The sequence below is a fragment of the Sphaerodactylus townsendi genome, linkage group LG08, assembly GCF_021028975.2.
Source record: "Sphaerodactylus townsendi isolate TG3544 linkage group LG08, MPM_Stown_v2.3, whole genome shotgun sequence".
NCBI lineage: Eukaryota > Metazoa > Chordata > Lepidosauria > Squamata > Sphaerodactylidae > Sphaerodactylus > Sphaerodactylus townsendi.
The window spans coordinates 62,493,888-62,516,818 of record NC_059432.1 but is presented as its reverse complement, the minus strand read 5'-3'; the positions used below and the strand labels follow the sequence as shown (position 1 = coordinate 62,516,818).

At 41.9% G+C, this 22,931-nt stretch overlaps 1 protein-coding gene across 2 annotated transcripts in view; it reads left to right on the top strand.

Annotated features, from left to right (window-relative positions):
• The window catches only part of SUFU (SUFU negative regulator of hedgehog signaling), an 85,493-nt gene that overhangs the window by 47,565 nt on the left and 14,997 nt on the right, over window positions 1-22,931 (top strand). For both annotated transcript variants that reach the window (XM_048505521.1, XM_048505520.1), the window contains exons 9-10: window positions 15,938-16,072; window positions 17,467-17,605. In XM_048505521.1, the coding sequence (XP_048361478.1) occupies window positions 15,938-16,072; window positions 17,467-17,605 (274 nt within the window). The remainder of the gene's footprint in view (window positions 1-15,937; window positions 16,073-17,466; window positions 17,606-22,931) is intronic.

The window sequence follows — 22,931 nt, the reverse complement described above, 5'->3', positions numbered from 1 at the left end:
TGTATGGCCGTGTTCTAGCAGCATTCTCTCCTGATGTTTCACCTGCATCTATGGCTGACATTTTCAGAGGATCCTCTGAAGATGCCAGCCACAGATGCAGACAAAACATCAGGAGATGTTTCCAGTGATTCCAGCCGTGAAATCCTTCGACAATACATTTTATATTTTTATTAAAATATTGATACTTTACCTCTAAGCACATTGCTCTCAAGGTGTATCCCACCAGTGAATGTTATATAATACAAAGTCAGTAAATAAAAATAACAGTATGGAATCAGTTAAGACCTGCAGTCATTCAAGAGTAAAACCTAACATAAATGAACAATTAAAAAATCAAAAATGGTCCATGGGAAAAAATGTTTTTACCTGGCGTTTGAATGAAGAGGCTTGATGACAAGCAGACCAATGCAGGGAAGGGAGTTCCACTATTTCAGTGCCACATTTTAAAAACAAATTTTGTATGTCCCTTTTAATTCACTTCAGCAAATAACATCCCTGCAGCAATTTGTGTCAATTAAAACTTCTGAGCAATTTTCAAGGGCAGCTCCATGTAGTGTGTATTGTAGTAATTTAACTTTCCTGTGATCAGAACATGGCTCAGTGTCACCAAGTCATTTCTTTCAAAAAGGGTCATGGCATGCCAGACAACGTTTGCTAAAGGAGCTACATACCACAGACTTGCACCTTTGTCTGTAGACATAAGTTGAATAACGGGCAGCCCAATCCAGAGCTCCTGGCAGTGGGATGCAGCACCACTTTAGCATCACCCTGCTGCCTCCAAGAGGGCTTCTCGGTGGCATGGGAAGGCAAAAAACAGAAAAAGCTTCCCCACTGCCAAAAAGTCCCCTACTGGACTGTATGTGCCCACACCACCCAAAAGTGTGGCATAAGTCTAAGACTCTGGTGCCAGCATTCTGGCAGGCAAAGGCTGGGTGGAAGCCGACTAATGTTGGCTCCACCCCCAGCCACACCTCTGGAATGCCACTGCAGAGGCAGTGGGGGATCAGGAGCACTGATGGCAAGTGCCCAGGGGAGGGCAAATCTGCTGACGTAGCCCTACGCCGCCTCCATAGGCAGATTTGGCCCCTCCCCTGTGAATTGGGGTGATACTCAGGTTTCACATCTTTGTGTTCAGCCATTTCACACTTCCCGGTTGTGCCTGTAGCCAATAGGAGTTCAGTCTTACTATGGACTGAGCTTCAACTTAGCTGAAAAGAAGAAATAAAGTTGTGTTTTCATCAACATATTGAAGATGTTTAACCCAAAGCCTATGACCAACCTATTCCAGCAACTTCATATTTATGTTTAACAGCAGAATAAAACCATGTGGAACCCTCATAGCACTCTGCCCAGAGTTGAAAAACTGTGTTCCAGCACCGTCCTCTGCCAGACAGGAACAATTACCAGAGTAATCCATGTAACCTTTCTTGCCCAGCCAATCCAGAAGGAAATCATAATGGTCGATCAAAGGCTGCTGACAGGTTCAGGAAAATAGCATAATCACATTTCTGCCATCTTTGGCCTGGTGAATAGAGAGGGCAACCCAGGCAGTTTCTCTTCAAAACCCAGGTCAGAAGTGAGTAGAGAATCTATCATACCCAAGGAAGTTGCCCAGTAACTGCACACTGAGACATCTTGTCTAAGAAGGGGTATTTGCTTCCATTAGTTTGTCACATCATTAGAATTGAGGAAGAGCTCCTTCACAAAGCAATTTATGACCACCATCTTCAAAATGGTCATTGCTGTCCCCTCCTTTTAAGGATACTAGATTCAATTAGGCGAGCAGTGTTATGGTGTACCAGACTTCTCCAAAAAGCATGTCATCGGGCTGCAACAGTTGAAATTCATCCAAGCAGCTTCAGTTAAACTGTGATAACATTCTGTGTGGTGATAACATTCTGGAAAATTCCAGATTGGGTCAAGGTGTTCAATTTTGTTGACCCCCATTTTCCTTTCATTGAAAATATGGAAGGGGGCACCCTCTTTGAGGGCCAAAAATGGGACACCTAACCCAATAGTTACCAAACTTGGGGTTCTTCCAATAAGAGTCATCATATTCTATTCTGAAAATGTGGTGGATCTGCCTAAAAAAGCAGCCCCCCACAGGCCCAGAAAAATTCCCCATTGACTATAATGGAGCCAGGGTTTTTTTTTTCAGATTCTTGAAAAAACATCCCACAAAACTCCACACCAGTATAAGGATTCTGGAATTTTTGGAAATTCCCAGAAAATTGGGTCCAATATACCTGAATCTAAATTTTTCCAAGGTGTTGTGTGTTTTTTACATATTCCTAATATTGTGTCAGGAATTAAGAGGATTAGTTTCTCCTACAGGAAGCAGACGCGTTCCTGATCAACGGTGAGAGAGTAGGTCCATCAGGTCAGAAGGTTCGGTTTACTGTTTCAGCCTACAAGAGGGGGAGGTGGTTGATCTCCAGCATAAAATTGCCTTGGTATTGAACTCAAATTAGTTGTACGAAGAAGTTCTTGTCTATCTGAAAGATGTGTGCAGACCTGAAATAAACATGCCTTCATTTGGCATCTAGAGAAGTACACTCAAAGTTTCAGCTTCGTGCTATGGATCTTAATGATTTGAACTCTAAATACATAAACCACAATCTCTAAATAAATCCCATCTGAAATCAGTGCAAATGTTACATGGTATCAGTTTGCTACTGGCCTCCAGGATGTTTTCCTCTGCAAGGAGGTATCAAATATGTACTGCTGTATGGGTCCAAACCAGGAGTAGGGAACCTGCGGCTCTCCAGATGTTCAGGAACTACAATTCCCATCAGCCCCAGTCAGCATGGCCAATTGGCCATGCTGGCAGGGGCTGATGGGAATTGTAGTTCCTGAACATCAGGAGAGCCGCAGGTTCCCTACCCCTGGTCCAAACTATACATGTCCATCAGTCACTGCTGTGTATGATACCAAACAGGTTTGTGCTCATGATCACTATTTCCTGTGCAATTCCTCATTCAATACTGCCCTATATGCCTGTTCAGTTATTGCCTTCTGTTGCCCCCCAACAGATACACACACTCACACACACCATTAGCATTCTTGTGGATGTTATAAGTGGGTATCACACACACCTGGTTCTGAAAATGGCATAATCTGAGATATATTGAAGTGAAATGACATTCCATTCAGAACAGCCACATGTGGCTGTAACATATCTGACAAGTGTGTGTACTCATGCCAAGGGGGGTTGGTGACCTGGGAATTCTGAGATCTTGATTAGCTGACTGGAACTGAGAGTAGTGCATTGGACTATGAGAGAACCTTTGAACCAGTTGCACAAAATCATGGTATTAGTAGCAATAGACAGCTGAGTTTTTAAAATTTATTTGAACAAGAAAGGGGATGTGACATCCCAGACAATGACTTGTGTTGTGTAAGCGGAAAAGAAAATACACATTCCACAGTTCAGCTTGTGCACACAGCACAAGCAACTCTTGGTGCTTTAATATAAATTATAATGATGCAACAGCATACATATGGAGCTAGGAATGTACAACAGATGATTTCTGTAGTTTCATTTTGTTTTTGAAATTGTATCAAAAATACTTTGCACTAAATTGTGCACACTTGGAAAAGATATTTGGGATAGAATTGCTTTCACTTAGTGCACATTGGCAAAGAATAATTTCAGTAGCTGAACTTGCACGAGGACTTTAGTATTTACATAAATCTTCCATAGGATCCAGCCCTCTGCTTGAAGATAATGTAAAGTTTATTGGATTCCACGAGGTTTTGGATTCTATTTCCATTCTGTTTTATGGTCTTCCGTATAGTCAGGAGACTGACAGTTCTCGATCACGTGGGAAGAAAGTATAGTCCTTGGACCACAGCCTCTGGATTTTACAGATGGCAAGAAAGCCTCTCCCCAATCTCTGCCTGGGAGATGGTAGAGATTGTACATGAATTATTGTCTCCCTTACCTTTTCCCTCGCTGCAAAATCTTGGGTCTTCCCTGTTTCTTTCTTTTGAGGCATTTTAGACATTTTGGAAAGGCAAGGTAATGTTTTTGCTTTGACCTATTTTAGAGCACTTCAGTACAGGTCTTGCCTCAAGTTAGGGCTTTAGCAGTAGAAGGGGAAGTTGTTAAATGGATAGACTCTTCCTTGTAAACATCTTTTTCACATCCCACAAGTATGGGCATGATCATGAAAAAAAACGGAACCACTTACTGTAGCATTTTTCTTTAAATTACAACTACATTCCATCCACCCGTCTTCCTCTGTAGGAAGATAATTGACTTGGACTGACTTGAGACTCCATGGAAGTGAGAAGAAATTGAATGAGGAGCCACTGTCCTTGGTTTTTGCCTGTGGGAAAGAAAACAGGAAGGAGCTATTCAAGGACAAACCCATGTATGTGACTTCATAGAAAGAGTAGCGCTCAAAGAACAATTAACAAAAAGAACCATTTTCCTCCTTTAAGGAAGCAGTCTTAGATCGCCCTCTGTTGCTTAATAAATAGATAGCAGCGTGTTCAGCTTTTGGTTGAGGACATGTGTCCTTGTTACTTGCTGGGACTTCAGATGTTCAAGCAGGAGACCTTTTTGCCATTTGTCTTGTGTCATTTCATATTGCTTTATTAATGACATTTGAGTGTTCAGAGTGCTTCTTGTACATTACCAATATAATCTTTACCAGAGCCCTATATTAGATAGGCTTTTTGTGGCAACCCAGAAAACTCATAGCTAGACTGAGATCTTAACTAGCGGTTTCAAGGTCGTAGAAGCACTTGTTCTGTACTGAATTTAAAGATGGTAAGTACAAGTCTGGAATGAGGGCTGCCTGTGAGGGAATGGGGAAAGGATACCGGGGAGAATGCGATGTCCATGCAGGGCCCTCCCACGTGTATTTCGATAATGAAACAATTTTGCAAACATTATATGTTTGTAATGTTTCATTGACATAGATGCACTGCTGCCTCGTAAATGCTTACATGCTTACGAAATAAATTTGGTCAAACTTTGAGGGAGTTCAACATAGTTCTGTTGAAGGACAGTTGTTCTAAACTGTGAATGTACTCCAGTTTCTTGAATCCAGATGGAAGAAGCACCTGCTGTGAATCTGAAGAGCTATCATGCTTTTTTGGAGAGCCAGTGTAATGTTTGACCAGGATCTGCAAGAACCAGGTTCTAATCCCCCACTATGCCATGGAAGGTTGCTGGGTGATCTTGGGCCAGTTGTGCATATTCAGCCTAATTACCTCACTAGATAGTTGTGATAATAAAATGGAGGAGAATAAAATGATATAAGCCGGGGTGGCCAACCTATGGTGCTCCAGATGTTCATGGACTACAGTTGCCATCAACCCCTGCCAGCATAGCCAATTGTCCATGCTGGCAGGGACTGATGGGAACTGTAGCCCATGAACATCTGGAGCACCATAGGTTGGCCACTCCTGATATAAGCTTACTCCCTATTGGGGAGAAAGGCAAGGTATAAATAAAATAAATATGAAATTTACCTTTAAGCTGCAAATTCAGAAGAGATTAGAGTTGGTACATAGAAACTGTCAGAATAGACCAGTCTTAATAATTTTGTTTAACCTTCTAGGTCAATATAGAATGCTACATGCGATAACAAAGATCAGCCAGACTTTGTTCTTAGTTTAGTTTCTGTGTCTAGAATATCCTGTGGCACAAATTTTAACAAATTCAGGTCGTTCTTGCAAGCTTAGGAAGTAAATATATTTGCTTTGCAGGTGGAATAGCGCAAGGTCAGAAAAATCTAGGATTAGAAGATCATACCTTGTTTTTGAGTGGTAAATCCCATTCTCTCTTTCTACAGGAAGGACGGTTGTAAAAACTGCTGCTGCTGCTATGATATGATACTGAAACGTTAGTTCAAGTGATAGAAAGATGTAATTTTGCCTACTGAGGAACTCTTTGAGTTAAATAATTATTACAAGGAAATATTTTGTATATTGTGTTACAGTTGGATTTTTTTGTATGTTTTAATACTCTCATTTTAACGGTTTAATAGGCTCACTTTGATCCTTGCCAGTCTGGTTATTGTGGTGCTTTCATGAATGTGTATTTCGCTGATATTTTTCTGATCTGGTCTATGACTGTAAATAAACTTAACTAACTCTTCGAGCACTTAGTAAAACCCTTGGTATATTTTTACACAGCAAGTTGGTTTATCTCTCATAAGAATCAAAAAGCAGTTCAAATATTGATGGGCTGCTAACTGAAACAATATGCAATGCAGTATTGCACAAAGTTGAGGCACAGATTATTTGAAATATTTTAATACTCCAAGACAGTAAGAATCAGGAACCCAAGTCAGATTTCAATTCTGAAGCATGCAGTGGTGGCCCATCTTGGTATTCCTCAATGATCAGGATCTGTTTCAGGCCTGGCCCTGTGACAGAGATTGCTTTGGTGGATCTAACCACTGTTTCATGTGCCTTGGTTGCATCTGGATTAAATTACGTCAATAGATTCTATGCAGGGCTGACTCTAACCAGCGTAACTACCTTTGATGCAAAGTGCAGCAGCAAAAATGTTGAGTCTTTCTGACTGTTATTATATTTATTTTGTTCCATTTTCCATGGTTTGCAGTTTGTTTCCAAACCGAATTCACAATATTGATTTTGCTCTTTAAAGCCCTAAACATGGTAATTTCAGGATTGCCATTTCTTGTATGAATCTCTGCATGTACTCAGGTAATCAGGTCTCTACCATCAACCAACCCTGAGTCCACCGGTAGCTTTTTCTGCCCCTTCTTTGGAAGGAAAAGTCTGAAACCTGGGCTTTTATTCCTAGGTCAGGATATGACTATCTTATATATATAAAAATCTAACAGTTCGTTTTTCTCCTGACAAGTGAACTCCCAAACTACTGGACCGATTGCTTTGAAATTTTCACACAACGTCGCACTCACGTGCGACCAGGTTTGCATACTGTTTCCACACATCCTGTTGTGTACATGTCACAACTGTGGCCGTTATTGTGAATCTGCCACAACTGTGACAGTTGGAACTACAGTTCTGTTCCGCAACAGCGCCATCTGCTGGCTGTCAAAGCAACACCCTCTGATACAAGGGAAACAAACATGCCTTCTATTCCAGACTATTCCAGCCTTTCTCAAAGCAAAAAGGACTTTCAAATCCCCACAGGCTAACCGTATATATGACCGCCTGGAATGTGCATTAGTACATGAGAGAATTCACACCACCTGCAAAGAACTTGCAGCCATAGACAAGGTGTTACTACTTCTCCTCATCCACATCAGTCAAAAAATGAGAAGCCAGGACTGGGACAAAATTGACAACCTCACCTACAGAAAAATGGAGAAAGACATTGCCAGCCACACAAACAGCAGAGGAATTAAGAGGAGAAACAGCAAGAATATTGCGAAAAGCAAAACTTCCCCCCACTAATATTACACGAAAGGAAAGAAATGCTATTAAGAATCTCAGCTCAGATCCAGAAATCATCATCCTTCCAGCAGACAATGGAAATGCAACAGTAATCATGAAGACTGAGCAATATAAAGAAAAAATCAGAGAACTTCTGGATCCCACAACATACAAAAAACTGAAACAAGACCCAACCAAGAAACTCACTCGCCAAACCATCATATTGATTAAGAGCTCCTCCATTCAACCAGACACATGCCAACGACTCTGCAAGTCAGAAGTGCTTCCACCCCGGTTATATGGACTCCCCAAAATCCGCAAGGAATCCATCCCACTCAGACCTATTGTGAGTGCGATTGGTTCCCCCACATATGAACTGGCAAAATTCTTGACTTCACAGTTACAAAACCACATTGGACACACAGTGCATTATGTTAAAGACTCAGCCCACTTCATCGAAAAAATTAGCAATCTCCATCTCAACCCTAGCGACAGACTTATCAGCTTTAATGTTGTCTCACTGTTCACCAAAGTTCCAGTGAAAGACACACTTGCACTCATCAGCCAAATGTTTCCAGATGACATCACTGCTTTATTTCAACACTGCCTAACAACCAGCTACTTCCAAGGGGACAATGATTATTATGAGCAGACCGATGGGGTGGCCATGGGAAGCCCCCTCAGCCCAGTGATAGCCAATTTTTACATGGAACATTTTGAGAAAGAAGCCCTCAACACAGCACCCAGGAAATCTGCAACTTGGTTCCGATTTGTGGATGACACTTTTACAATCTGGAGCCATGGTGAGGAGGAACTGCTGAATTTTCTGAACCACCTTAACAGCATCCACCCAAACATACAATTTACCATAGAAACTGAAAAAGAAGGGAAACTGCCTTTTTTAGATGTCTTGGTCTTTCGCAGACCCAACCACCAACTGGGCCACACAGTATACAGAAAACCGAAACGCAGAGACTGGTATCTACATAAAAACTCCAACCATCATCCACAACAGAAAAAGGGCATAATCAAAACTCTGACAGATTGTGCAAAACGAATCTGTTAACCTCATCTCCTCCTGATGAAATCAACCATCTAGACTGGGCTCTGCAGGCTAATGGCTACTCCCCAACAGAAATCAGAAGAGCTTTAAGACCAAGAGAAACCAAGAGGACTAAGGAGAAACAGTCTGCCGCAGGAAAAATATTTCTACCATACATCAAGGGAATCACAGATCAAATAGGGAAACTGATGAAAAAGCATTACCTACAAAACCATTTTCAAACCCACCAGGAAAATACAGCAGATGCTACTCTCAGCAAAGGACAAGAGAGACCCCCTCACTTCTGCAGGAGTATATCGCATACCCTGTAGCTGTGGAAAGGTCTACATAGGAACCACAAAACGCAGCATTCAGACCTGTATTAAGGAACACGAAAGACACTGTTGGCTTAACCATCCTGAAAAATCTGCAGTTGCAGAACATGTGTTAAGCAATTCTTAAATTCTGGACAATTCAGAAGCCTACTATGTCAGACTGCACAGGGAGGCCATTGAAATTCACAAACACCAGGACAATTTCAATAAGAAAGAAGAGACTTTGAAGATTAGCAGGGCCTGGCTCCCAGTACTTAAAAAATGGACTGATAACCCCACCTGCAATACAATGCACTCAACCACACCTTTGCATAGCAAGTTCCACCCAAACAGTTAATGATTGGTTCCCCACCCTGGGACATGGACAATATACCACACTAAACTTTCCCTTCTCACTTAGACCCAGTAAGAAACAAACTTTTCTCTGTGATACACCTCTGAAGATGCCAGCCACAGATGCAGGTGAAACGTTAGGAACAAAATCTACCAGACCACAGCCACACAGCCCGGAAAACCCTCCAGAACCAACCATGCCTTCCTTGAAAATTGCTGACATCTGGAGTGAAAGGGATGGGGCCCGCAATCTGGACATGACCCGCCCACCCTAGCGGAGGAAGGGGAAGGTGAGGGAGGGTCTGGGGATTTGCTGGACCAAACGCTCTGACAAAACGTAGCTCATGCCTCCCAGTGTGTTTTAAGTTAGGTAATTCGCCTGCAAGGGAAGGGAGTGAAAGGGACAAGGCCAGCCACCTAGACATGGCCCACCCACCCTAGCAGAGGAAGGGAAACGTTAGGGAGGGATGGGGCGGGGTGCCATGCAAGGGAACGGGAGAGAGGGAGGGGAGCGAGGGGCCCCTTGCCCCTCCCCTCCCTTGCAAGCATTGTGCAATGCCACATGTTCGAACCGTTCACTTCCCCTTTTCTTTCTTTTCCACCTCACCAGACTGAGCCACAGCAACGGGTGGCAGGGCCCGCTATTATTATTATTATTATTATTTATTAAACTTGCTATACCGCCCTATCCCCGGAGGGCTCAGGGCGGTGAACAACATAAAATCATACAAAAAACATAAAAATCTTAAAACAGGTACATTCTACAATAGGGCCCGTGAGACCCATATACCACCCTCTTCCAAAAATGAGGAGGGGTCCCAATGATGTTAGGGGACCCTACTAGCAGGGGGGGTACTACTAGCTAGTACACATATAACAGAAATTATCATTCTGAGTTAGATTTTAATTGTTGTAAACTGCTTGGAGAGGTAACCTCGGCTGGAATATGGTGTAGATAAATACATGAAAATGTAAGATGGACTAAACTATAGGAGAACGTGATAGTGGGGTGACATGAAGGGTGGAGCTGGTGCAGTACTCTTACTAATTACCCATCCCAGATATCTGTTCACTCCTGAAATCAGAAAAAAACTGTATAAGGTATACTGCTCAAGTGGTAATTACTGGGAAGATGACTTTTCTTTTGGTTGAAACGGTGAGCAGCAAGCAGTGGAATCTTTCCAGGAACCATAAGGATTGATGAGAGTCGTCATCAAAAGAAGTGGATTTCAATCATCCATCTCTTATGTGACAAGAGGAGCAAAGATTGGTGTGGGTTTGTGTGTGTGGCTGGGACTACCTTTGAATTATTGCTTCCATAGGCCTCTTACCTAGCTTGAAGGTAGGTAGTGAGAGGCTGTAGTTTGTAGTTTTGCTGCAGGTTAGCAGTCCCTCCAATTCAGTTGTGTTTGGAATAGAATATAACTGTGGCTAGCAGCGCCGTTGCTCATCTCAATTCACAAGATTCAAAAACCAGTTCAGGCTGCTGTTAAGAAAAGAAGATGGGGGAAGAAATAGTTGAAAGTCAGCAAAAGTCACCTTGGTAACTGCCGCATTACACGCGCTCAGAATGAAGAGACTTCAAACATGGCTACAAACAGCTTTCAAGAAACAAAAAGAATTTAATCATCTAAAGAATTAATCTGACAACTGCCCACACTTATACCTCCCACAATCCTTCAATCATTTGGGAATGAGCTTTAATCTTAGATTTCCCTCCAGTTCCATAAAATGCTAGATGTGCAGTCTTCAAACTGGGACATTTCCGGCACACTGCTCTCATTCAAATGCTCTCCCTCTCCTAACAGCCTTGGCTTTTGTCAGTTTTTTGTTTCTTCTTTTTTCCTGGATGCAAACTGAGAATCATGAATTATTTGTGTTGGTTGGATAAGGCGTTCAGTCTGGTAGAGGTGCCTGCAATATTTTATATGCTAGTTAGCATTAATTTAACCATCAAGAAGAAAACTTAGGTTGTCTTTTGCTGAATGCATCTGATTAAGGGAAGGTTTTAAAAAGGCAAGATGAGTAGCCATAAACATGATGATCCAAGCACTAGAATCAGAAGCTTTCCTAAGCTTTCCTTTAAAGCTACAACTTGCAGACAAAAGAAGGTGCAGTAATGAGTTGTGTGTTTCATAGGGACTAAGAATTCCATCACTCACTCTTCTGGACTGTCGTTCCCAACCACTCGGCATGGATTTTCATTCACGCTAAAAGAATGTGAAAATCTCCTGCATACTTGATTCTTTATTCAGCTTAGCTTAGGTTATTGAAAATCTGATATGTGGGTGGCCCTGCCAGTACCCTCCCATTCTCAAGAGTTGGCAGAAAAAAAGGAAAGGGCTTCTGTTTCAGAGACAAAATAGATGGAGTGCTTTTAGGTTCCTGGGTCACACAGTACAGAGAAAATCCTGTTGTCAGAGCCAGGAGGTCTTGGTCATCCAAGGGAGCTGGTTCCTTGGCTTTTGCAGAATCTAGCCTGGATAAGAGTTTAGCAGGATGTGGTTCAGGGCAGAGGTACAGAATCCTAGAATATCGTAGGCAGGGTTTGAAACAGGAAATTGGAGTCTCGGCAAGCTCCACCAAAAGTTTATGGAGCTTATTGGGCAAGCAGAAACAGTGATCAGAGGACACACAGTTTGATTCAAAAAAATAGTTCTGTGAGGTTCGGTCCAGTAGTTCTGGGAATGAATTATCTGAAGACAGCCTCTTCTGCTTATTTTTGTATGCATTTCTTGGAGACTGGAGACAGGGCAGAGCAATCAAAACAGACTCAAATGTGCCTCAGTCTGAGAGCAGCCATTCTTACACTTGGCAAAGCATAAGTGTCTTTAGCCCCATTTATGTCTCTTAAAGCAATCGTGTTTTTCTGTCTGTGGGTTCATGTAGTGTATTCCGACTATTTTGGTCTCTTTTCAGAGGAAACTGAAAAATAAGATCATTTGTTACACTAACAGCCTATTTTATGTGCATTCAGAATAAATATAAGGGTTTGATTACAGATGTAGGCCAAGATTCAGTGGGTCAAGACATGTTTATTGTTGATACTCTGGCAACTGAACTATTGCCAAAAACAGGGATTCTTTGCTGATGCTTCAAATGTACTTGTATGCAATATACTATCAGTTTATGACATACCAGAAACCTGCAGTGAATCTGGGACTGTAGCATCTCTGTTCTAGACACAATGGCATCTGCATTGTCAAACACTGTTCTATGTGTTCATTAAAATACAAATTTTGTTAAGAAAGGTGGGAAGGGGACCATTCTAGAATCTGGGCCAAATTGTTCCTTACGCAGTAGGCTCAGAAAAATGGTAATGAATCTTTTCATAAGTTAAGGAACTAGAGGCTCATTGTAATATGAACACTTTTTAAAAAAAGATGCATCTTGCTTTTCTCTCTGGGACTTAAAGGAGTTTTTGTCATCATTTCCCTCCCCCCACCCTGCACTTTTTCCTCACAACACCTTGTGAGATAGGTTAGGCCAGTGGTGGCGAACCTTTGGCACTCCAGATGTTAAGGACTATGTCCGGGGGTCGCCGTAGCGGCTCGCCCCGAACTCGGCTGGCCAGGGGGCGGGGCCAGCAGCGGAGTGGCAGCAGGAGCCGGCGAGGGCTGGGCCCGCCGAAGAACCGGCGGCGAGGACCCAGCGTGGCCGGACGACGGCCGCGATGAGCCGCAGCTGCAGCTGCTGAAGCCATCGGCCGAGCCCGATCGGGGCGAGAGCGAGGCGAGGCCACTCCTCCAGAGCCCTGCCAAGGCTTGAAAAGGGAAGGCAGGGCGGAAGAGCGAGGCTGGCCGCAGCAGGGCGCGGGAGGGAACTGTGGAGGCTGGGACCGGCCAGGGAAGGAGCGGTGGGAGAGGAGACACGGAGGCTAGCGAGGGGGTGGCTGGTTGAAGAGGCGGAAGGGAGTGAAGGCGGAGAGGTGGTAGAAAGAGGAGAAAGAGAGCGAGGTGGAAGAAAGAGGAGAGAGAGAGAGCGAGGTGGAAGAAAGAGGAGAAAGAGAAAGCAAGGAGGAAGAGAGAAGGGAGAGAGACCGGAGAGGCGAAGAGGAGGAGAGAGAGAGAGAGCGGGGAAGGACCAGGGAAGAGTGAGGAGGAGGGAAGAGAGACGGACTCGATAAGGGGCGGCAATCCCCCTGTGGGAGGGGCTACCAACCCCAGGTGCACGTAGGGAGAGCCCAGCCGGTGGGGAGGGCACCTTCCCCTCCCCTCAGGGGGCACCCTGTGGTTCCGGCAGCTGACTTCTTTAGGAGCCCCAAAGACCGGGGCTGCAGACGAGGAGACCAACACCTCGGAAAGGGACGGTGGGACGGCTTGTCAGCCCCAACTGCAGGAGGGGGAGGGAGAGTGCCACAGACTACAATTCCCATCAGCCCCTGCCAGCATGGCCAATTGGTTCGCCACCATGGGGTTAGGCTAAAAGATTGGGGCCAACCCAGGATCACCTGGCTCGTTTCAGATGACAGTCTTAACCACAATGATATGCCAGTTCTCACACCACTGTGGTAAAAACTGTGTAACAATGTCTTCCATTGTCAGCAAAATAATTTGATTTGTTCTAGGAGGACAGGGGAGGATAACTATATAGCACCCTGTATACAGCAGTTCACTCTGGGTTGTTTTGGTGCCAAGTGAAACAAACTAGTAAATGTAGCTAAATAATGTATGATTTCCATTGTGCCTGGAACTCTCACAATGAATTAGGTTTTCTTCTGCCAGTGGATCCCATGTAAGAAATGTTGGAGACTCTCTATTTCTTGAAAGATTGAAGCCCAATGGGGTAGGAGTTTTGAAACCTACCTAATATACTTCCATAATATTTGATAGAATAACTTACAGCTGCCGCTAATACTGCTTTCACAATAAGAAAGAATCACATGTGTTACTATAGTTGTAAAGGTTTAGAATATAGGCTTAGATTTCATTATTGCTTTAACTATAAGATGAATTGTTAATAAAACAACAACAAAAAGGACAGATTGTCCCTGTAAAATTTGAAGGCCTTCTACCAATTCTCCTTTTCTTTTAGAAATTAGTATAAAATAGTTGATATACTTGATTAATTCAGTGTATATGGATGATTTTGAAAAGCTTAATTTAAATATCATTTGGCCTTTAATAATGTGATCATTTCAGAACAGCAAAATACATTCTTTAACCTGCTGCATAACATGTTTTTAAGGTGGAATCTACATAGAGCAACTGTATCTTATCTAGACTGTATGGGAAGGGAGTAAAAATGAATTTAGAACTTGATCTTTTTGAGGAAAATCAACCTACTGTTGTCCTATGACCCAGATCATAATGGTTCTGACATGGATGACTGAAATCCAACACTGAGTCAGATGACTTCTAAATATGGTTTCCTTCTACTTTTCTTATACAGTATTGAACCTCCATGTGCTGTGCATCTGGCTAGTGTTCCTGCATTTGTATTTTTGTCTGTACCTTTGCTTATCATTTTGAAGGGAGATTTCTTCTGGGTTTTTTTTTTCAGTTTAAGAGGAGATACCTAAAAATGAAAGGTCCTTTCAAAGCAGTGACTAATCTGTATTTATGGTAGAATTGTACCCCCTGGTGATATATTGTTCAATCTTCCTATAATCAAGAATAATACCTGTCCTTTTTCTTTGGTGTTTTAAAGTGAAAGAGTTGTCCTTGCTGCCATATAAGACACTCAAAAGTGTTGATAACAATCAAGCACCAATTAAAATATAACAAACCGAAACAAAAAGCAGTTGCTGTCTTATTATGTGTGTGAAAGTAGTTCCAGAAGAATCTGACTTTGGAGAGAATTCTGTAGTTGGTTATCTCAGGTAATCACCCCCTAATTTTTGATGGTGACATCACTCAGATCGGGGCCTCTGCTACATATCTTAATTAGTGGGTAAGTTCCCTTAAATGTAACTGGGCACTTGGGATTTCTTCCTTACTTAAAGACTCAGTGTTTCATTGAGGTTGTCATGAAACTTGGAGACTGGAATTAATACACATAAAAATAATTCTTCTCTGTATTTGGTTTTTACCTGGTTGCACTTAAGGAATGAATGATGCTGTGGTATACTGAGTTAATCATTGGTCAGTCTAGCCTAGTATTGCTTATTTGTATGGGTAATGACTGTCCAGGTTCATGGTCTGAGAAGGGAGTCATATAGGCTTCATTAGGTTCCAAATTCAGTAATAATAATCAAATCTATGCTACTGAACTATATTTGGGAACATTTGCATAGTTTTTTCTGTATTGTAGTATGACTGAAAAACTCATTTAGAGGAGAGGTGAATTTTACCGTTGTAATCCTGGCTAATTTGTACTATAAATTAAGAGAACTGTCTTGGGAATCCAACTAATTGGGATGTCATCAAACACAAAGGCTTGAGGATAGAAAAGGTGATCTCACTGTACTCAAACCACTTGGAACCGTGACTGGAGAGATTTTAATTTTTAAGAAAGGTAGAAATAACCTTCATGAATTTTCTCATTGTAGCATTGAAATCTGAATTCTCAGTTTCTCAGTCACATATGGTATTGGTTGTATTGCTTCTGCCTCTTTAAGAATCTTCAATTCTTTCCATGTTTTTGTTTATAGATATAACCTGATTGTGAACCAGAATCAATCAAAATACAGAACCTAGAATAAGGAGAGAATAGCGCACAGCATTCATGGCTGTACACTAACTTGGTTTCCCTGCACTTATGTCAAAGTATGCTGCTGTCTTTTGGAAGAGCCCTTTTTTACCCTTCACATCTTAACCCACAGCTAACTTTTCTTCATTTTACAGAGTTGACATCAATGGGGTATTTTTTGTCCTAAAGGCATAAGCGTTTTTCTTTTTCCTAGGAGTCGCAAGGACAGTTTAGAAAGCGAGAGCTCAGGAACAATTATCCCTCATGAGTTGATTCGTACAAGGCAGCTCGAGAGCGTGCACCTGAAATTCAACCAGGAATCGGGAGCATTAATTCCACTGTGTTTAAGGTGAGAGGAATTTCTGTTCTCCTCTAAAGGCTCAGGTATTGGAGCTGTGCCTTTTGAAGCTGCTTTGAATTATCATTCTCAAACCTAAAGAGGCTGGAATGAATATATTTAACAAGTCATTGTTCATGTGACATTCATACCTGTAAATGTGCACACCAGCACTAGTGGTTGAAATGCTGCATGCGTGCATGCACAAATAGTATAAAACTAACTTCCGAACAGTGCAGATTTCAGTTCAGTCTTAAAAAGAACTCTTGGCAGTTCTTGTTGTCTTGTGGTCCACCGTGTAACAAAAATGAACATCCTTCTGTCTTCAGAGGTGTCTAGGTATAGACAGTGTCTCTAACCAACTTCGCATCAGATCTTTGAACGTTTAATTTTATGAATACTGTATACATCTCTCTTTCCATTCATCAAAATAAGTTCATATCATTGCTTGTATTAACTGCTTAGAATTCTAAAGTAATAACAGAAACTTTCCCTGTAACCTCTGAAAATATTTTCCTCCACACATATCAACTTGATTTGATACAGGAATATATATAAGGTAAAGTATGCTATTGAGTCACAGCCAACTTATGGCAGCCCCATGAAGTTCTGCCTCAGGGGTTTTCAAGGTGAGCAGAGGTGGTTTGTTATTGCCTTCCTCTGCAGAGCAGCCCAAGTCTTCCTTGATGATCTCCTGTCTAAGTACTGGCCAGGGCTGACCTTGTTTAGCTTCTACACTCTGACAAAAAATGCAAGTCTGGTCTTATAGGGCTTTTACATACTTATTGAATACCCTATATTACAATTATTTAATGCCATATATTATATATACTGAAGAACCAAAAGACATAGAGCATAGATGTGGAATACATATTAGTTTTCATTTAGGCCCTCTTCCCATTGACATTCAGTAGTGTGGGAGTTGCTTGCCCATTATGTGTGTTTGTATGGCTGCTGTTATACCCTGTTCAGGATAAAGATAATTGGAGATTTGTCAATTCATCTGTCATTTCCTGGACAGTCTTTTTTTCTAGAATGCTTCATTTGGGTCTTGGTGCTTACCTAGTTCTGTCCCCAAGGACTCAAGCAGAGCATTCTAGAACAAAGATGGCCTAGGAAATGGTGGATGAATTCACAAATCTCCTGTCACCTTTTTCCTGAACAAAGTATAGTATTAGCACAATCAATTGCAAGAATGTTTTCCTCCAAATCAAGAATTTATTCAGTTGCGGCTTCAGTCATACTAAGTTCAGCCACCCATGTGCTTTTACAGTAGATAAATTTTAGAGGGCTATCTGTAAGTTATGTGGGCTTTGGGAAATTTAGTGCCTTTGATGAGATAGAGACTGGAACTATGGTCTATAACTATAAATTGTGTGCAAATGTGTTTATATTTACTCTCCCAGGGGCAGATTATTGCATGGACGGCACTTTACCTACAAAAGTATTACAGGGGATACAGCAATTACTTTTGTATCAACGGGAGTTGAAGGGGCCTTTGCTACAGAAGAGCATCCCTATGCAGCACACGGACCATGGCTACAAGTAAGAGCCCTATCCTCCTGCAGCCACTTCTCCCTTTTTAGGTCTTCACACACACACACACAAAACCCCCTTTGCTTGATCTTTGCCATATATTTAGGTCAAAGAATCTATTTTGTTTTTCTCCAGTTCTTTGAATTGTGCAAAAAGAGAGGAATTTTAAGCAAAAAAGTAATGGTGGCTGCTAATACTCTCTTTTGTGTGAATAGCTGTCTTCTCTCATAGATCCCCTGAACATTTTTTTTCAAACTCTGCATCCTCTTAATTCCCTCTCACCACTGCAATGCAGCTACCTAGGTAATCTCAGTTGCATTTGAACTGCGCATTGTAATTTTGGAGATGAGATTGCTGTACTCGAACCCCTTCAGACTGAAAAGTCAAACCAAAAAACCTGAAATAGAAACATTGCAAAATAATCTTAAGAACATTAATAAGTTCTGGGCTTTGAGGAGAGAGTTTGGAATTGTCCTGAAGCTTTTTTTCAGGAACTGCTGACTTTCCTGTATGCCCACGTATGTGGTTCCATCCATCTCTTACAAAGAGCTAGTGGAAGCAGGGAACAGAATGGAAATCAGAGTTGTTCTTCATTGTACAGCTTCACAGGAGGTAGCAGAGCTGGGAGAGGAAATATTTGAAGTAGCTGAGTAAAATTCATGCACAAAAGGGTAGAGCACCATGACCTCTGCTTCTCCAAAGGGACAGTAGCTAGTTGAGGACAAGGTTACTTTACCAGAAAGCTGCAGTGTGGTTTATATAATCTGCTGCTCTTCATTCCAGTTAGTTCACACAGAGAAGCATGAGAACCATAGCTATGAGGCCACTTATGCAGTTTCTGGCATTCCTGAGAGCCCCACTATTCTTTGCTCCTGCAGGTGTCATGGTTGGGCTTAGTATAAGTACTATTTATCATTTTACATTTTTAGCATTTTCTTCAGGTGAATGAGCCTGTTCATGGATTCAGAACTCTTTAAAGGTCTAGCTCTTGCATAACATTCTTGTTTGTTTTTTGAGAAACTGATTCTGTTTTCTGCTTGTTGGAACAGTACACTCTCATGATTTGGAGTACCTTATAATGACCCTGTTACGATTCTTGCTCTGTCCAGTACTAGGGCCTTGTGGTAACAACAGACACAGTTCTCTTGGGTTTACATAGAACTGTACAGATGAAAACGTTACAGAACTCAGAGGCAACTTCTAGAATAAGAAGTTGGCATTTGAATTAGGACATCAGGAATTGATGGCCCGTGCAAAAAAGTTCTGCTCTCCCTCTCCCTTGGTATCTCTTAAGGCCACTTAGGCATGGTCAGATATCTGTTTGCTCTTTCCAATCCAGACCACGGACATTCCATCACTTTGGCCAAATGCAGTGTGCTTCTTTCTGCTTTGAGGGATGGAAGAGGTTCCAATACACCCCATAGTGAATGTTTCTGCATCTGCATGTTGAAAACTGCAGAAACTGTACATCATGCTCTGTATTATTGCCCCCTTCATAATGGGGCCAGAATAAAGTGTCTCTCCACTTTATTGGTGGGCTTAGAGTGCTGGACAGAACAGCAGAAGACTTTTTATCTGTTTAACAATGACTCTAGGGATGCTCCAGAGCAAACGGCCAGGTTTTTATGCACGGTCATAAACAAATGATCTTAATTTTTGCTCTATATTTTATTCTTTTAATCTCTCTATTTTATTTTAACCTCTGTAACTCCTGCCATTAAAGGTTATCTATCATTTCTCAAGTAGTAACTATAAACTAAAAGATATGTAGATTTTTGTCAGAGTATATGAAGAAAAGGAGTAATCCCCATTGTTGGTTTGTGCGTGGGATATTCCCTAAAGTGGCATTGCCCACCCTCCTTGCTGATCGCTTTTGCATAATTTAGACATAACTGACAGTGGCAGGCAGGTTATATTGAACAGTTAAGGCTTAGTAGGAAACTGCTTAGGAAATAGATTGCAAAAGAAAAGAATATTAGAAACATATTTTCTTGGGAAGAAGTAGTAGGTTGGCAAATGAGTACAGCTCATGTTATCTGACAGAAGCAGATGAAAGTACAAAATATAACAACAAATCCAGCCTCCGTGGTTGTCTTCTAAGATTAAAGGGCTTTTATGCATGTATGGTCTCCTTTGCATTGAACTTACATCCCTTTCGGCTTTAATTCTCTGTTATGCACGTTATGCAGAGAATCCCCACTGTTTTTGAAACCTGTTTATGTGTGACTTTTTCTGTTCCTTCACAAGGAAAGCAAAGGAGATTCATGTGCGTTAGACTTTCTTCAGGTTGTCTTGCTCCTCCCCACCTTCCCCTGCCCAGACCACAGTAGTTCTTCCCATTTCTTGGGCCACCATTTCAAAAAAAATCAGAAGGACTTTTAAAAAATGTAAATGCTGAAATTGACATGAAATTGGCATGCTCAATTGAAGTAATGATGGATCAAAGATGACATTTTAAAAAGCAGCAGGCAACCTCCCCAAATGAAGGTTGCATGGAAAGAATAAGGAAGTAGCAGGTGCGCAAAATGGCAGATCAGCTGGGTTAGGGACACTTCGCAGGGGGAGAATCCCTGTGTTAGCCACAGGAAAAACCCCAAACAAACAGCTGCACAGTAGGTAGTGCATGCATAAATGGCCAAAGAATGCTGCTGCAAATCCCAGCCTGGTGGCAATAGAGCAGTATCCTGCAGCCGACTTTTCACCCTAGGCTGGTCTGGTTCATAGCAAGGACACAGGAACACTGTGAAAATGTAGAAACAAGGGCTTGAAATCAATTCTTGGCAAGAGTCTTTTATTCCTTATTTGAAGCCTGAAGAGATCTGGCTCTGAGTAGAATCAATGTCTTGACTTGCTGTAATAGGGGAAAAGTTACTAAGATGCTAAACTTTTGTACTGTTGCTTCTATCTTCCTTCAAGGAGTAGGAGAAAACAAGGAAACTATAGCAGTGAAAGTTGAACTATGTAAAGGTGGCGTGCTGAATCAATTTGCCTATTCTAGGTTGTTCCCTTTGTTTTTGAAGTATACTTGCAACGTCATTCAGTTAAAAAGTTGCGATTCCCACAGGCTATATTGGACTGAAATATGTGTGGGTGTGGGTGTATGCCCATGGTAACTCCCCCCCCCACTTTAAAAGATATTAAAATCCAGCATTACAAAAACAGCCCTATATAAAAACATAGACTATAAAAACAGACCGTTAACAGCTAACAGTGAGTTTCTAATTTAAAACAGTGTTAAAAAACATGTACCCCTTAATCAAAAATTGGTTGAGCAAAACAAAATTTGACCTGGAACATAATTGAAGCCAGTGTAGGTACTGGTGAGCCTCACCTCACATTCCATAAGTGAGGTGCCACTACTAAAAAAATGCCCTGTCTCTGATTTCCTCACCTCTAAAGACAGGGCCTCAAGAGCAGGGCTTGCAAGGGGCACCTTAACTGGTGGACTAGACAGCATCTAGGAGGAAGTCATTTAAGTGTCCTGACCCCCAACCATTTAAGGGCTTAAGAAGTAAAAAACAGCACTTTAAAGGTAAGAAAGGTGTGAATGGGAGGGGGAGTTTGTCCCATACTGCTGTGGGAGTGTACAGACCACCTACCAGGAGAGTCCTGAGTTCTGAGGGTCATTGATGGTGTCTAAATAGCAGACACTGGAGCACTGTAAATGTGCACAAGTGTCGCAGTGCCACAGATCATGGGGCAGGATATTAATGTTCAGTCTTCTGACTTCTTTAGAATCTTTAATATCTTGCTTTTTAAAGTCACTGTTATACTGTAACATCTGAAAAAAATCATTGATATTTCCTGATACGCAAGCCATATTGTTTTCAGATGGGACATCCATTTTGTCACAAAGTGCAATATTGCTTTCAGCGCAGTTCTCAGCTAACTCCCCGAATGTCCTTTATACCCTTTGATGCAAATTACTGCAGAGCTATGTTACAATGAGACCTGTTCCCTCCAAACCCTGGTCTAGTATCCAGCAGTTACTTTGAGCAAAATTCCAAATCGTACAGGGCCCACCATGACTCCTGTGTAATGTTCTATTAATTTAGGTATTTCTGGTTACAGAATTTGGATTTTTTGTGTGTGCAAAATTCTACAACATCTAAATGTTCTCCCCTCATAATTTATAATATTTTTACTTGCCGATCATTTACACAAAGCTGAAACTTCAAAATTTCAGCCTAGCTTAATTTCTTAACACCTTCTACTGCCTTCTGTGTTGCTCAATACGAAAATTACTTTGAGCCCCAAAGGTGCAAACATAAGCAAGAAGTCTCATTTGTTAGCCCTAAGCTTCTATTTGTATGTTAGTTACCGTGACAATGTCTCTGATGTGTAATGCTCATACTAACACTGTATGTGATCAAAGGATTCCTGCAATAGCTTTACCTCCTCTGAAATAATGGCTGCCAAAAGCATCTGCAACTCTTTGTGAAAATAATGCTACAGCAAATCTCTTCCTGAGACCAAAGTGAATGCTGCAGGTGTGAACAGAAATGGTGGGCCACTGCGAGTAGCAGAGTTCTGGACTAGATGGACTCTGGTCTGATCTAGCAGGCTAGTTCTTATGTTCTTATGTTCTTAAATATCCATGCTGGGTTCAACCATTAACCTCCTGCACAATATACTGTTTCTCATAGTAGCCATGTTTGAAAGCTACAGAAAGCTTTAACTACATTGGAGCTATTATATGGATGTGATGGTTTGGGGCGCTGAAATTTTTTTTTTTATCTAGCACTCATGAAGTGGGGGGTTGCGAAGTAAGCAACTGTGCTGATTGCTGAAGCTTATTGCTTTTCTCTGGACCCTACCCTGAGGCCCCTGTTCTGAGCCTGGTGAGACCATTCCACCACAACCCTGACTCCAGCCATGGAGTCTTCCTATGTAGCAGTCAGACAAGCAGGCAAACTGCTCTTCAAACAGGCCTGGTTTCCTAACAGCTCATGGCAGGCTGAGGGGGAAGAAGGTACCTAAGGATGACATCAGCTGGGAGCACCAGCAGGCAGAAACTCAGCAATAGCCAGAGGCATCAAGCTGGCTGTCTGGAGAGGCAGGAGTAGGGCATGTGCAAGCTCAGCATCACAGGAATATGGTAGGTGAGGGGGGAGGAGATTGCCCATTGGGTGATGCTGGTTAACTGAGCATTTTGGATCTATGTGTTCCAGATTACAAAGCTGTTACTTTATAGGGAATTTCTAAAACATTAAGTCAAGACAGACTATATATGTGAGACTTTTCCTTAGCGAAAGTAACCAAAGGGCCATGATCTTACACAGAAGAAAATGTTTATGTAATCTATTACCCCATCTTTTTCCCTGCTCAGGACACA